Source organism: Spermophilus citellus (assembly GCF_964194105.1).
Source record: "Spermophilus citellus genome assembly, chromosome: 7".
Lineage (NCBI taxonomy): Eukaryota > Metazoa > Chordata > Mammalia > Rodentia > Sciuridae > Spermophilus > Spermophilus citellus.
The window spans coordinates 50,125,153-50,139,835 of NC_138188.1; the positions used below are offsets into that span (position 1 = coordinate 50,125,153).

The window sequence follows — 14,683 nt, forward strand, 5'->3', positions numbered from 1 at the left end:
AAAAAATGACCAAAAAAGAAACAAATGACTTCTCCGAGTTGACACAACTGTCTGATGATTTCTAAGCAATTTAAACTGCACACGGTACTTTAACAGAACAAAAAGTTTATTACTCCGACTCTGATGGCAGGGTGGCCTGCTCCCCATGAATGGCCTCACCTGAGAAGGAAGTCCAGGTGTTCTGAAACAGGCCATCAGGAGGGAGGCTGAGACCCAGCCAGGAAACCAGCACGTGCTTGTCTGGCCACATGCACACAGCTACTTGAGATTATGGAAGCTGAGAAGCCAGCAAACCTGTCTCCCAGGCACACCTGAACACAGCTTCAGAAACTACGGCAGGTTTTACTGCTAACATAGCTGATGATCCTCTATGGGCAGGACTGGGTACTTTGTATTCATTTTTAAAATGATTTTGTCTGACAATCTTAGGAGCAAATTATATTGTCATTGACCTGACGTCCTCTAATAGGTACCGTGTGTGTGTACACCAGGGAAGTGTCCCAGGTTGAGGTGAGCACAGATATGAGGCTATGATCTGCCCAGGATAACTAGTGACATGCTTGGAGGCAGAAAGTCATCCTAGCATTGGCCAAAAACAACCCATCATGTAATTACGTTTATGTAATTTTAGGTGTCAGAAAACACTAATGAAAGGACTACTGGGACTAAGAAACCTGACATTTAATTCTTAACTGGGGGCTGGGGATGTGGCTCAAGCGGTAGACTCGCCTGGCATGCGTGCGATCCGGGTTCAATCCTCAGCACCACAAAGATATTGTGTCTGCCGAAAACTAAAAAAAAAAAAAAAAAATATATATATATATATATATATATATATATATTAAAATTCTCTCTTTAAAAAAAAAAAATTCTTAACTGTATTAGGTAACCATTCCTGAGTTGAGCTTATTTCCTCAGCTGTAAATGGAACTGCAACCTTTCCTTTTCACAGTGGCTTGGTGAATACCGTGGAGGTCTGGGGAACACTGTACGCCATGAAGTAAGGTGTTGTGCAAAGGAAGACAGACATCAAACATTAGGAAAGTTCTGAATTCCAGGAAATATTTTCAAAAACTAAATCACATCACATGAAGGTGTTTTGGAGAAACCATCTTTCTAGTACTGAGGGTTACACAGGGTGGGGCGCAGCTCAGTGCTAGAGCACTGGCCAAGTGTGCGGGGGCCTGGGCTGGATTCCCAGTACTGCGGGGGTTGAAGGCTTTATATAAAAAGGTGTTTAAGAAGAAAACATCACAAAAACACAAAAGTGAGACAAACTTAAAAAACTATTTTTTTAACTTCAAATTTCTCAAGGGTTCTGAACATCATTTACTATGAATGTACAGGATCCAACCTCTGTGGTCACTTGGCCATTTTCACATCACAGTGGAACAGCGTTCTGTGGGACCAGCAGGGGAGGTGATCTTATTATATATTCTTTGTAATTCCCACTGTGTGCTTGAATACAAAAACCATAGGACATGTCTGCAATAAGAGTTTTTTGTGTTTTTTTTTCTGAAAACATCAACATGTATGAATGCATGCTTGTGAGCATTTGATATCTGGTCTATTCTAGCTCTAAATTCATTGTTAAAATTTCTTAAGACCAGGTCACTATCATATCCTCCCTTCTGGAAGGCCACTATGACCGTCTCCTCAGCAGGATGGAGAATGACCCTTCGTGCTCTGTAGGAGATGCACACTCCATTGCCTTGGGCAAGGGTGTCTGCTATGACAGACAGAACCTGCCCTTGTCGGTCCAGCAGCAATTTGGCGAGGGCCTCTGGACCAGCCAGAATGAAAATCTGACTTCTGCCACACAGAAGTTTTTTCTCACTCTGAATCTCAAACAAAATTTGTACCTGATTATTAGACAAGACCTAAACTAGGAAAGAGGCAGCAACCCAAGGTGAGACTATAAAGAAAACATGGCAGCATCTTAAGCTAAAAAGTAAGAGAAATAGTGGTAGAATTGAAGTCTATGACTGTAGGTTTCTGTCATGCTTATATGAATGCTATAAAGGATCAGTTTAACAGCCGGCAGCAATGGCCATCAAGCACACAGATTAGATGGGAGAAAGGATTACAAGGTTTGGCAAATAGCTTGCATGGGCCAAGAGTGGTCACAGACTGAGCAGCAAGTATTGCATCTGTTTAAAGAATGGACCTAAGAGGTCATTTTACAACTCTTTACTGGATGATGAAAGCATCTTCCTCTCTCCTCATGGGCTGCAGGCATGCATCACGGCTTCTGTGCCCTGGGACTCCTCTGACCAGCAAAACAAGGGTTTCAAGTCTCCTCGTGAGCTCCACCTGTGTTACGCTGGACACCACAACATCATGGAAACAGAAGACTCTTCAGGAGATGGAGTAGAAACTCCATGCAAGGCTCTGGGAGCAGCTGCACAGGCTGGGAGAGAGTTCCTTATCAGTTAACAGGCTGGCATGAGGAACATGGCACTGACGTGGAACAAGGGTTAAAAACAATTGAGATCGTTCATATACATTTGAGAACATTCAGAGTTTCTTCCTGCCCATAGCTGGGATGTCATAAAATCCTAATGTGCTTCCGTAAATTCCAGGTGGTTTTCCCATCTCACCCACCGTAGCTTACGTTCAACAGCTCCAGTATCTTGTAAAAGTGGCTGCTGGATCAGCCCACTTATGTCTTTGAGGAAGTTTGTTTTATCTCTTCCTCACCCTTTACAGACATAATGTCACAGGGAAACCCAAATTCTCCAAAAGGTACACACGGTCACACTGATAATCACTGGGTGTTTCTAACTCCTCTTAGAAACTGGCAAGGAGACAAGAGGCCTGCTGCCAATCACCCACCCTCATCCACCTTCGTAGATAGAGACATCATAGCAACTGTGATTCTATACTAAGAATGCACAAGGCAGAGGCAAAAGCAGCACTGGCCTGTCTAGGTGTGGGCAGCAGTGCGTTGACTATCTGCCCAGCCACACTCTTCAGTACCTTTTGGTTATCCATAACTCTGCACTGGAGCTGCAGATCTTTGCTGTGGAGAACTTGGATGTGATGGAGCTGCTCCAGTAACTTTTTTCACAGTACTGAATGTTAATAATGAGAATGATTTCTAATCAATTTAAACTGCACACAGTACTTTAACAGAACAAAAAGTTTATTACTCCCACTCAGTAGTTCCTGGGGGCTTTGAAGTTAAATCATACATAATTCGAGAAATACCAGGAATCTTCTTAATTTCAGTGACCATCTTTAACACCACCTGTGATAAAAAGAAAGATTACAAACACAAGAGTCAGATTCCACTGCACATCCAACAGTTCTAGAGGGTGTGCTTTGCAATTTAACATTCAGATGTCATCTAGTTTTACTACCATCCTTCATGAGCATGGAATGATCTCTGAATAATCTTACAGAGTGAACCTATCTCTATAATAGATATTAGTGACTTCAAATCAGTACTACTCAGTGTAGTCCACGGACAGGTACTGGAAGACAAGAGATGCCCGCCATCAGTCCACAAGTGCCTACATATACAGTGACCTGACACTGCCACGGCACCCAGCATATGGCTCTACAAGTCACCTGTGGCTTACACGTGCAACTCTGAGCCATGCAGGGGACACTGATGCACTATCATCAGTCACTGTAAAGTGCACAGGAAGAGAGGATGGACTGGTCACTTGACTGGCCAAAGATTCAGCAAATTTAAGCCACATTCCCCACAAGCCAGCTATTTAGCTAGAACCAGGACCTCACATTAAAGTCTGAGTTTGATTTTCAGTTGCTATTATGTAAGGGGCTCCTTTGGCCCAATGTGGTGGAAAGACAGAGGGTGAAAGAAAATGATCAAAATTGGAACTGGAAGCATGACAGGCAGAGCCTTAGGCAGTTCACACCTGGCCATGCACCATCAAACCTCATCCTTACAAACTCCTCTTCACTCCCAGGGTTTCCTGCACTTGGAGAAGTACAGGGGCTGGCAGGATTAGATAAAACTGTAGATTACAGTTGGTGACTTTCTACATAGCAATCAGACATCTGCAGGGCATATTAAATTTAAGGGCCTTTTCTGCTGCCAAATATTAAACGGTCAAATAAACGAAGACAGGAAAAAAACCCAAAAAAACAGAGAACCAATCCCAAAAATATCAACTTCAGCACAGCCTATTCAAGTCACTGTATCATGGAATCACGAGGTCCTGAAATACACATTAGAAAGAAACATGCATACCTCCACAGGGATCTCGTTGCCAGGTGTCGCAGGCACACCAGTCATGAAGTCACTTGTGATGAAGGTTCGAATGACCACAGACCTCTGGCATGAAGGCTGCTTCTGAAGTGGGTCTCGATCGAAGTGCAAGGGCGTCAAAATCACTGGCATCTGGCTGATTTTCCCAGAATACCCTAGGGAAACAGATATGCAGAACCAATCCACACATCAGGGAAAAGAACCTAGTTCTGTGACTCCGCCCAGACAAGGTCAGCATGGGCACCCCCAGGCAGGACAGTCATCAGGCACTGGGTTCCTTCCACAGGGCTGCAGACTCAACCACAAATACAAATTCACCAAATTTAACCCCTGCAGCACAGTTCCAGAGAAGGGACATCTAGAGAGGGAGAGTGGATTCTCATCCAAGGCAGTCACGCCATGTCCCATTCTCAAATCCTGAATCTGCAAACAAGGACTTGGTGCTCCTGGGAAAAACCAGGAGGTGCCTCCAAGCTGCTGGGCACATCTCCATCGACTCAGGACACGCAACCACGTTTTATGTGTGTTTCTGTTTGAAGACACCTCATTATTGTAGTTTAAAACCAATAGCACTGTAACTCAGGCCTGACTGACCCACCTAGCACAAAGGTTTTCTCGTAGGGTACATCAGAGCTTCATTGGGTTCAGGACCATGACAGTACTCAAGCAACATGCTCAAGGGTGACTTTACATAGCAAAATCATTTAGCAAAGCACGAAAATGTAAAAAGCATGGCACGGTCACAGTGTAAAGGACACCTGTTTACAGCCTGAGAATGGAGGCAGGCAGTGCTCTGCCTCCATCACACCTTGGCTGCTCTGGGCATGAGCAGGCAATTCAGATTTTCAGCTGCTCTGGCTGTGTCTGCAAATAGCCACAAAGGTAAACACATTTTATTTAAAGTAAACACATTTTATTTAAAGGCAACATCAATGAACTATCAATAATAAATCATAAAACAAAAGTATTAAAAATCAAAAGCTACATCCTTCTGCTAGATACCGTAAGGCCAAGCTTCCCAACACAGTGGGAGTGCAGCGGCCAGCAGAAGGAGCAACTCACCAGACTCCCTGAGGATGTTGTGAGCCTCAAAGTCAGCCTGACGCAAAGTGCTGAGCACCCCTGTTGTTAAGAAAGTGGGCGTCACGTCGGTAGGAGGTTCCTTAACTGGTGGGCCAAAGATGTAGACCACTCTAGAAGGAAAGGGGAAGTTCATGATCAGAGTTCAGTAGGAGAAGGGAGGCACAGTCCACCACTTTTCCACTTGCCTATGACCTCCGACTGGCTTCAGCTCCCAACAGCCAGGACCAGGACAGGCGCAGGATTGTGGGTGGATCTTCAAATACACCTCCCTCCCAGTGTGCCGCCTGGATACCAGCACTCCGTGTGCACAGGTTTATGTGACCACTACAACCTTTTCACATAATGTACTGGTTTGAATGTCCCCCCAAATTCATGACCAGTCAGAACCTGTGGGTAAAAACAGGTATGCAGATGTCATCAAGACGAAGTCATATTACACTTCAGTGGGCCCTAATCCAATCACCAGTGTCCTATAAGAACAGGGAAATTTGGTTTTGTGTTGTTTGGGGGGGTTTTGTTGTTTTGCTACAATGCTAGGGATCAAACTCAGGGCCTTCCCCATGGTAGGAGAGCATTTTACCAGTGAGCCACCTCCCCGCCCAAGAACAAGCAGTGTGGAAACAGACACACACAGACTAAAGTGTGCCACAGGAATATGGAGAAAGACACTGGACTGTACTGCCACAAGCTGAGGACCAGCAGGACACCACCACATCCAGGACCACTACAGATGCTTGGAAGAGGCAAGAGTGGATCTTTCTCTGGAATCAACACAGAGAACATGGTCCAGCCAGCACCCTTATTTCAGACTTCTGGCCTCTAAAAGGATAGGTATCTGCTAGGTTAAGCCCACTCAGTCTGTGGTATTTATTACAGGTAGCATCAAGAAATCAATACACATAGTTAACAAATAAATAGGTTTGTGGGAGACCAACCTCACACGTAACTGAGTCACACTTCCCAACTGGCTGCTGAGGCGCTCAGTCACAGAAATGTGGCAGAGCTTTCCCCACCCTTCTTGGGTTTGAGGGTCAATGTCTCGTGCATGGGTGTCTCTTGCTACAGCCTCATGAGTGAAGCTATGTTCACCTGTTATAATATAACCCCTTGCCCTGTTTAGATAGAATCTTCCATGGAAGTGCCTTGTGTGTGTATCCCCTTCTCTTACTGTGCCCTTGGGTGTGGCCTACCCAGATGTCAGTCAACCTGCTGACACTGGACTCAGTCCCCTGGAACCTGACCCCCTTGCCTCATTTGAATACCTTCTCCTCAATAAAAGGGGTCAGCCCGGGCTCTCGCTCTCTCTTCCTATAGACCCTTAAGGTCAGAGGAGCCGTCACAGCGACCTCAAAGAAAAAGGTATTTGTGTCTCTTGTGTGGTTATTTTGCGCAGCCCAATTAGCCCAATTTAACTGGAGTGACCCCTGAGCTTTTTAGTCGAGTGAACAGAAACCTAGCATAAGTTCTTTATGGTAAGACTTCAGAAATTGTAACATGCTAACATGCATTGGAAAAGCTCGAAGGTAAGACCAATTTCTTCAACCTAGTTAGCCCACGTTTTTTAACCCCATAATGAGAAGAAGTGCTCCTAGATTTTTATTTCCACACTATTAAAAAGTCACTCAAATAGTACTTAGTATCCTGCTACAATTTTCTCAGAAGAGCATCTTACTGACACTTTAAGGAAATATCTGTTTGAAAGACATGAAGACGCTGCAAGTGTTTTAATAAGGGTTTGGAGCATAACTTGAAGAAATCGGGACCAGAAAATTGTAACAGCCCAAAGTGTGCCTTGCCAAGTCACAATCTTTACCAGAAAAACAAGAGGGAATCAGGCAGAGATCTGAGTGCACCCAGTTTTCCCTATGCCAACCACAGCCAGCAGGTAACTGTCGCTGGTCCTCAGGCCAGTCTATCATTAGCAAAGAAAACAAAAGTCTATCATTGCTTAATATCCACATGCAGCAAAATATACAAAAGAAAACTTTAGATGAAAACTACCGCTACCCAACTACTTCACTGACTCCCTCCAAACACACTGTAGAAGAAGGTTTTGTCCCTAGAAAGTAAGCCATACCTCATGTAAACACTGTCACTCCTAAAGCCCGTAAACCATCACAAAGGAGAAGGGAACTGGTTGAGAGCCTCGAACCTGCACTTTTCATCTTCTCCTTTCCTACAGGAGAGGCTGCAACAGCGGACATGAAAATAGATACCCACACTGTGCAGATGAGTAAAACTAGAACAGTCCCTCCATGGGCAAAGGTTCCCTTTCCAAATTAGGAAAAAAACATCATGAAAACAGAAAAATATTTTAAAATTCCAATTTCCAAAAAGGAACTTGGCAAAACATGTAAGCCCACTGAGACTCAAGGGCTTGCTGGGTTCATGTTTTAAGATCTAGTTGTTAACTTGCTGACCTTTTTTCTTTTTCTGAGGGGTGAGGGAAGAAAGGTCGAGAAAGGAAGAAATAGATAAGGGAAAAAGTAGCACCTGAAAGGATAAAGCTTATAAGTAAAAGTGAATGTGCTTTAGCAAAGAACATAAGCATGAGAAGAAGACTACCACTAAATAGGGAAGAGAGGTGGGAGGGAAAAACAGGGAGAAGGGGAACTGCACGGAAGATGGAAGGAGAACCTCATTGTTATTCAGAATACATATATGATGTTGTGATGATAAAAAGAAAAAAAATGTGTGTCACATTAGATGGGATAGAAAGAAATGATGGGAGGGGAGGAATAGGGGGGATAGGAAGGGCAGCAGAATAGAATAGACATTATGATTGATATATGTATATAGGTGACTCTATGACCAGTGTGATTCTGTAATCTATACAATTATAAAAATGAGAAATTATACCCCAATGATATGAATTGCCAAGATCATTGTAATGTCATGTGTAGATAAAAAAAAAAAAGAACACAAGACATAAATAAAAAACATGCTACTTATTAAAAGCAATCAGAAGACACTTAGAAATATGTTCCCCAGGCGCAGTGGCGCACACCTGTAATTGGTAGGCTGAGGCAGGCAGATCGAGAGTTCAAAGCCAGCCTTAACAAAAGTGAGGCACAAAGCGACTCAGTGAGACCCTGTATCTAAAAAGAATACAAAATAGGGCTGAGGATATGGCTCATTGGTCAAGTGCCCCCGAGTTCAATCCCCAGCCCGCCCCAAAAAATAAAATGTTCTGACATACAAAGTTTATGGAAGCTATTAGCATGCTTCAGAAGATAAATTATAATGTCCCAAACAACATTCCCTATAACTCCTCATAACTATGCAGACTCAGCTAAGTTAATGCTAACGGGGAGTTTTCTCATTTCTATAGCAAACTTGAGGAAAATGAAGCCCCAAGTGATTATTTTGGGTTGTTAACTGCCTAATACCCATAAAAAATTGCAAAGTGCTAACAACTGTGAAATAAAAACATTTAATTAACAATCCAGCACTAAACAAGTGACAATTTTAAACTGTAGGAGTATCGGGAATAGTCTATAAACCATCTGTTGGTATTTCTAATGTAAGACATTGATGTAAAATGAAAGGAAAAAAAGATGTGAAAACTGCCAATCATACACTTCAATGTTACTATTTAATGATATCTGCCACAAGCCTATTTCTTTTAACTTTCCAATCTGGTATGTAATTCTAGAACCCAACAAACTTTTTTGCAGTCTCCCTGGAAAACAGCATGTTACCATGAAACTGAGTTCATACCACTAATATGGAGACCCATGTTGTGGTCCACACATAAGGTGTCCCCCAGAAGCTCATGTGTGAGACAATGTGACAATGTTTGGAGATGAAGCACTCACTGGGTGTGCAAGCCTAGATACTCAGCAGTTAATCCACTGATAGGAATGGACTGGGCAGTAGCTGTAAACAGTTGGGGTAGCTGGAACAGGCAGATCACTGCAGGGTGTGCCGCTGGCAGTTATGTCCATGAGCAGAACTCTTGCCTAGTGTCATGTCCTGAGCTGCTCTCCTCCTCCACCCTTGTCCACCATGATGTTCTGCCTCACCTTGAGCCCAGGGCATTGACCATGGACTGAACCTCTAAAACCATGAGCCAAAATAAACTTTTCCTCCTCTACATTGTTCTTTTCAGGTGTTTTGGTCACAGTGATGTAAAGCTGACTAAAACAACATGCTTTAAAACTACCTTTAATATTTTATACTAAAATTAAAATCCTTCCTATTTCTACTTTAAATAACAATAAATGAGGGCTGGGGCTAGGGCTCAGCAGTAGAGGGCTTGCCTAGCATATATGAGGCGCAGAGTTCGATCCTCAGCACCACTTAGAAAATAAATAAATAAAGGTATTGTGTCCAACTACAACTAAAGAAAAATATTAAAAATAAATAGATAGATGATTACAATGGGATGATCAAAACAGGAGATAATACTCAATATCTACTTAACCCTAACCAAAGCATATAACTGAAATATAAACAGAGTCACTAGCTTTTCTTTATCTACACTTGAACCTTTTGGTCTTTCATCTAATAAGACGACCTTAAAACACTGTCCTTCCACGTACATCTCCGTGCTTCCCCCAACCCCACCTCCTGCAGAAGATACCTGTTTATGTTGTGACACATCCGAGGAATGAGCCGGGCAAGGAAGATGAGCGATTCCCAGTCAGGTTCATCTTTACTGGAGATTCCACAAACATAACTGTAGGACCGACAGTCACCCTGAAAAGAGAAATGTAATCCATCATTTCTAGTAGCTTTATAAAGCCAAAAAGTAAGCCAGAAAATGTTTCATGTATAGTGACACTAACAGCATTTTTTGGTTTTGTTTTTTAAGAACATATTTACAAATAAAAGTACATTCTAGATGGTTCTTTAAAGATATGAAGAAATCTGGGGGCTGGGGATATAGCTCAGTTGGTTAAAAAAAAACAGTGCTTGCCTTGCATGCACTAGGCCCTGGGTTCAATCCCCAGCACCACCAAAAAAAAAAAAAAAAAGAAAAGAAAAGAAAAAGGAAAAAAAATGATGTGAATAAATCCCATATTAAATTCCACCAGTTTAAAGAGAGCACCATGGTAATTTCAAGAATTTAACTGAAATATGCCAGAGGTCCACTGGGATTTAATTCCAAATGCCTGCACAATTATGGAGAGCCAGCTTGCTTAATCTAGAAGACAACATCTACCAACATTTATTAGGTAGATTAAGAATTTAAATGGTAGACCAAAAAAACCTTAAACTTATTTACTTAAAAATAAAAAGTTATGAACATTTACTTAAAAAGTTCACATCACAGTTGAGAGTAGAACAGTGGTTTCTAAACCTGGTGTAATACTTTCACATTTCATTTTCCTAAGCAATTCCTACTCCACGATTAGTATAAGCAGCAAATGGCAGAAAAGTTCTGCCAGTCAGGGAACTTGCACAACTCACCTGCACACCCACAGTTTTAATGGGCAGCAAGAAGGCACTCAGGGAATGCAGGCTTGTAATCTGCATCAGCTTCTCCTGATCCTCCTCGGTCGTGCAGGCCTTGACTCTTTGTAACAGTGTATGAGGCTGAGAAGAGCAGACACAGATTCAGGCTTCCATCAATAAGGCATCCATCCCTCACGCAGCTACACTGACCAGCTCCTAACAGGGCCCATGCGGGGCGTCTCCTGACCTGCACATGCCACACACTACACCAGAAACTCATTCCTGAGAGCTGGGCCATGAAGGAGGGAAGCCTCAGGTACGAAACACAGACAGAATTTACACCCCTCAAGTCACCAGCAAGTGAAACACCTAAGTCCAACTTGTATCTTATCCCTAATAACTTTTGCAACAAGATCAATTTTTTTTTGAAGTATAGCTCTGTCCAATTCTTTTATTTGCTTGTCTTTCTCTACTTTTTAATTTCATTCCTCTCCAGAAATTAGTAATATCTTATAAACACTATACTTTTCAGATTTATTGCCCATAACTGACTTAGTAGAGATTAATCATTCATTCAAGCATCTATCCTGCAATTCACATTTGTCCCATTTTTATGTCTATTTTCCCTTTTTTCACTCTCCTTTGAACTGGGGATTCCTCTTGGCTGATTCCCATTCACTGCTGGTGTGCGTGGGTAATGGAGATCAAACCCTGAGCTTCGCACCCAGCAGCCCTTACTGGTTAGGTTTAACCCACCAAGTTTTCAATTCTATAAACATAATAAATATTCAAATATTACTTCACAGTTGACATAAGTAGCAGATTTGTTGCTTGATTTATGTTTCTACAGGTGTTCTACATCTGGGACAATGGAACAAAATGAATTGAGGTTAATTCCTCTATTTTAGTACTTTGTCTCAAGTGTTAACAGTATATTGAAAAAGAGAATCATCTCAGTCCTGGCAAATAATTCAAGTATTTTTTGATGCTTTGAATATTGTTACACACTTTTAAATCAACAACAAAAAGGAGAGAGATTTTTATTTTTACACAGTCCATGTTTGTTTCAACTTTCCCATTTTCCAATTTCTTTGCTTACCAATCCTTTGCATATCTAAGACCTTTCTACTGGAATGCATCCCTCTGCTTCTCCTGTACTCAGTTACTTTAGATCAGTTGTTCCCAACCACCACTGCAGAGGCAAATTACATGGGATGTTCAGGTCTCATCCCAAACCAATCAAATAAGAAATCATAGGGAGATTGGCCAAAGAATACAGCAAAAGTTCTCCCCAGATGATTCTAATATAAAGCCAGGGTTGAAAACATTGCTTTTAATTCCTCAACTAAGGGACTATTGGTAACAAATTCTGCTTATCTGAAAATGACTTTACTTTGCTCTCTTCTTACAAGGCAGTTTAGCTGCATATCAGTTAATAAGTCTTGCTGTCACTCTGGCTTTCAGTAAAGGGGTCTTGCCTTTGTAACCGTCTCATCTTCTCTGCAGCTTCTTCCCTGGCAGCTATAATTTCACTAGGACACGCCTCCTGGGTGTCACCTCTGCTTGAAATGTGTTATGATGCTGAATCTGAGACAGTGCCTTCCATCAGCTTGGAAAAATTAATTAATTCTTGTCTACTATCTCCTTCTCTCCTACCCATATTTCTTTTTAAGGACTAATCCTACTTTGGGGCAACTTCCTAATATCAACCTTTGAATTCATGAATTCTGTTATAATCCCAGTTATTATTTTCACTCCTGGAACTTGGGTTTTTGTTTTCTTTTTAATCTGCCCATATTTAGTAGCCAACCTCTTATTCCCTCTTCTTATCAGCAATGGGTTCTTTTATTTCTATTCATTTTATACACTGTTTGCTAATTTGGTATCATTTATTCTGCTAGTATTTCTGCTCTTATTCATGATGCCTTACTTCTATATGTATTTGGTAGTTTTTTGATAAGCTCATAAGTATGGATCTCTGTCTATGGGGATTTTTCAGCGACTAGCTGAAGATCATTTCAAGGAGAATTCAAATTATTACCAATCTAGGTCCGCTTCAAATTAAAATTCTTATCTTGCAGTTTTCAGAACAGAGGTATAAATTAACACCCTAAAATTGCAGGACTAGGAGACTCTTCCACTCGCCCTCAATTTGGAGCTGAAGTGTTGCTCAATGTGAAGACCTGATTCATTTTCCAGCCTTCATGGAACAGTTCTCCCATTGAGACGCCAATTCATAAATGGCAGCGATCAGCCCAAGCCCTAGATCACAAGGGATTACTGGCTGCCTTCAGAGAAGGAAACAGCTCTGGCTTGAACTGATGCTTCCAATTCATTCCTGACTCAAAGTATTTTCCTTACTTTTTTCCAATACACATGAAAGAATGTTTTAAAATGCTTCAGTGTTTCAGAATATCATTTTATCTGCATCTAAGTCTCTGTAGAATACTTTCTCAGTCATTTCAAAGACTTATATTACTCTAAATTTTCTTCCCATTTTTATGATGACTATAGACATAATGAATTCGTCTTTATATATTCATACATGACAATATAATTTGGTCAAGACTGTTCTCAGTAATTCCCCTTTTGCTCCCCTAATGGCCTTTCCCTCTGTGCTGTTCTTCCTTCTGTTTCATGAAAACCTAACCTGCTCCTGCTCCATGACCTTCCTTCCTTTCCAGCTTCCACACAGGATAGAAAGCATACCACCCTTAATTTTCTGAGGATGGCATATTTTGCTTAACATAATGCTCTCTAGTTCCATCCACTTTCCTGCAAATGCCATATTATTCTTGAATGGCTGAATAAAACCATGTGTGTACACACCACAATTTCTTTAGCTATTCACCCACTGACAGACACCTAGGCTGGTTCCACAGTCTGGCTACTGGGAATTGTGCTGCCATAAACATGGAATGTGTACATTCCTTAGTGTGATGACTTGGATTGTTTTAGATAAATACGGAGAAGTGGGAAGCTGGGTCACAAGGCTATTCCATGCTAGGCTTTAGAGGAAATTCCATACTGATAACCACAGTGGTTGTACGAATTTACAGACTCACCCGACAGTGTAAAATGTTCCTTTTCTCCACATGCTCTCCAGCACTTATCATTGTATTGGGTATGGATGGGACAGGAATAAACCTGAGGGTATCATATTACCACAGAGCTTCATCCTTAGACCTTTTCATTTTGAGATAAGGTCTTGCTAAGTAGCTGAGGCTGGCATGGGACACACAATCCTCTCGTGCTACCATATCAAGCTGTTTTTTTGTATTCTTGACAGCTGCCATTCTAACTGGAGTGAGATCAAATCTCAGTGTAGTTTTGTTTTGTTTTCTTTTACTAGAGATTGAACCCAGGGATGCTTAACTACTAAGCAACATACCCAGCACATTTTTCTTTTTTATTTTGAGACAGAGTCTCACTAAGTTGCTGAGGTTAACTTTGAATTTGCCATTCTTCTGTCTCAGACTCCTGAGCTACTGGGATTCCAGGCATATACCCCTACACCCAGCTCTGGCTGTAGCTTTGATTTGCATTTCTTTGACTCTCATGTAAGTTGGTCACTTCTATTTCTTCTGTTGAAAATGTTTAATTATTTCATTTGCCTACTTATTGACTGACTTGTTTTTTAGTATTAAGTTTTTTTAAATTTTTTGTATACTCTAAATATTATTATTAATACTCTACCAGAAGAGTAGCTAGCAAAATTTTCTCCCACTTGGTTATGTTCTCTCTTCACTTTTTTTTTTTTTAGTTATAGATGAACACAATTCCTTTATTTTATTCATTTATTTTTAATGTGGTGCTGAGGATCAAACCCAGTGCTTCATATGTTCTAAGCAAGTGCTCCACCACCAAGCCACAACTCCAGCCCCACATTCTTGTTTCTTTTGCTGTGCATAAGCTTCCTAATTTAATGCCATCAGACTCACTAATTCCTGATATTATTTC

The 14,683-nt window shown here is 41.5% G+C and overlaps 1 protein-coding gene across 1 annotated transcript in view; it reads right to left on the reverse strand.

Annotated features, from left to right (window-relative positions):
* Positions 1-3,127: 3,127 nt before the first annotated feature.
* GMPS (guanine monophosphate synthase) overlaps positions 3,128-14,683 on the reverse strand; it is a 51,780-nt gene continuing 40,224 nt past the window's right edge. Inside the window, exons 12-16 of the mRNA XM_081301442.1 lie at positions 10,739-10,864; positions 9,909-10,024; positions 5,303-5,433; positions 4,223-4,395; positions 3,128-3,250 (exon numbers count right to left, since the gene is read on the reverse strand). Coding sequence (XP_081157568.1) covers positions 3,149-3,250; positions 4,223-4,395; positions 5,303-5,433; positions 9,909-10,024; positions 10,739-10,864 — 648 coding nt within the window. The 3' untranslated portion in view covers positions 3,128-3,148. The remainder of the gene's footprint in view (positions 3,251-4,222; positions 4,396-5,302; positions 5,434-9,908; positions 10,025-10,738; positions 10,865-14,683) is intronic.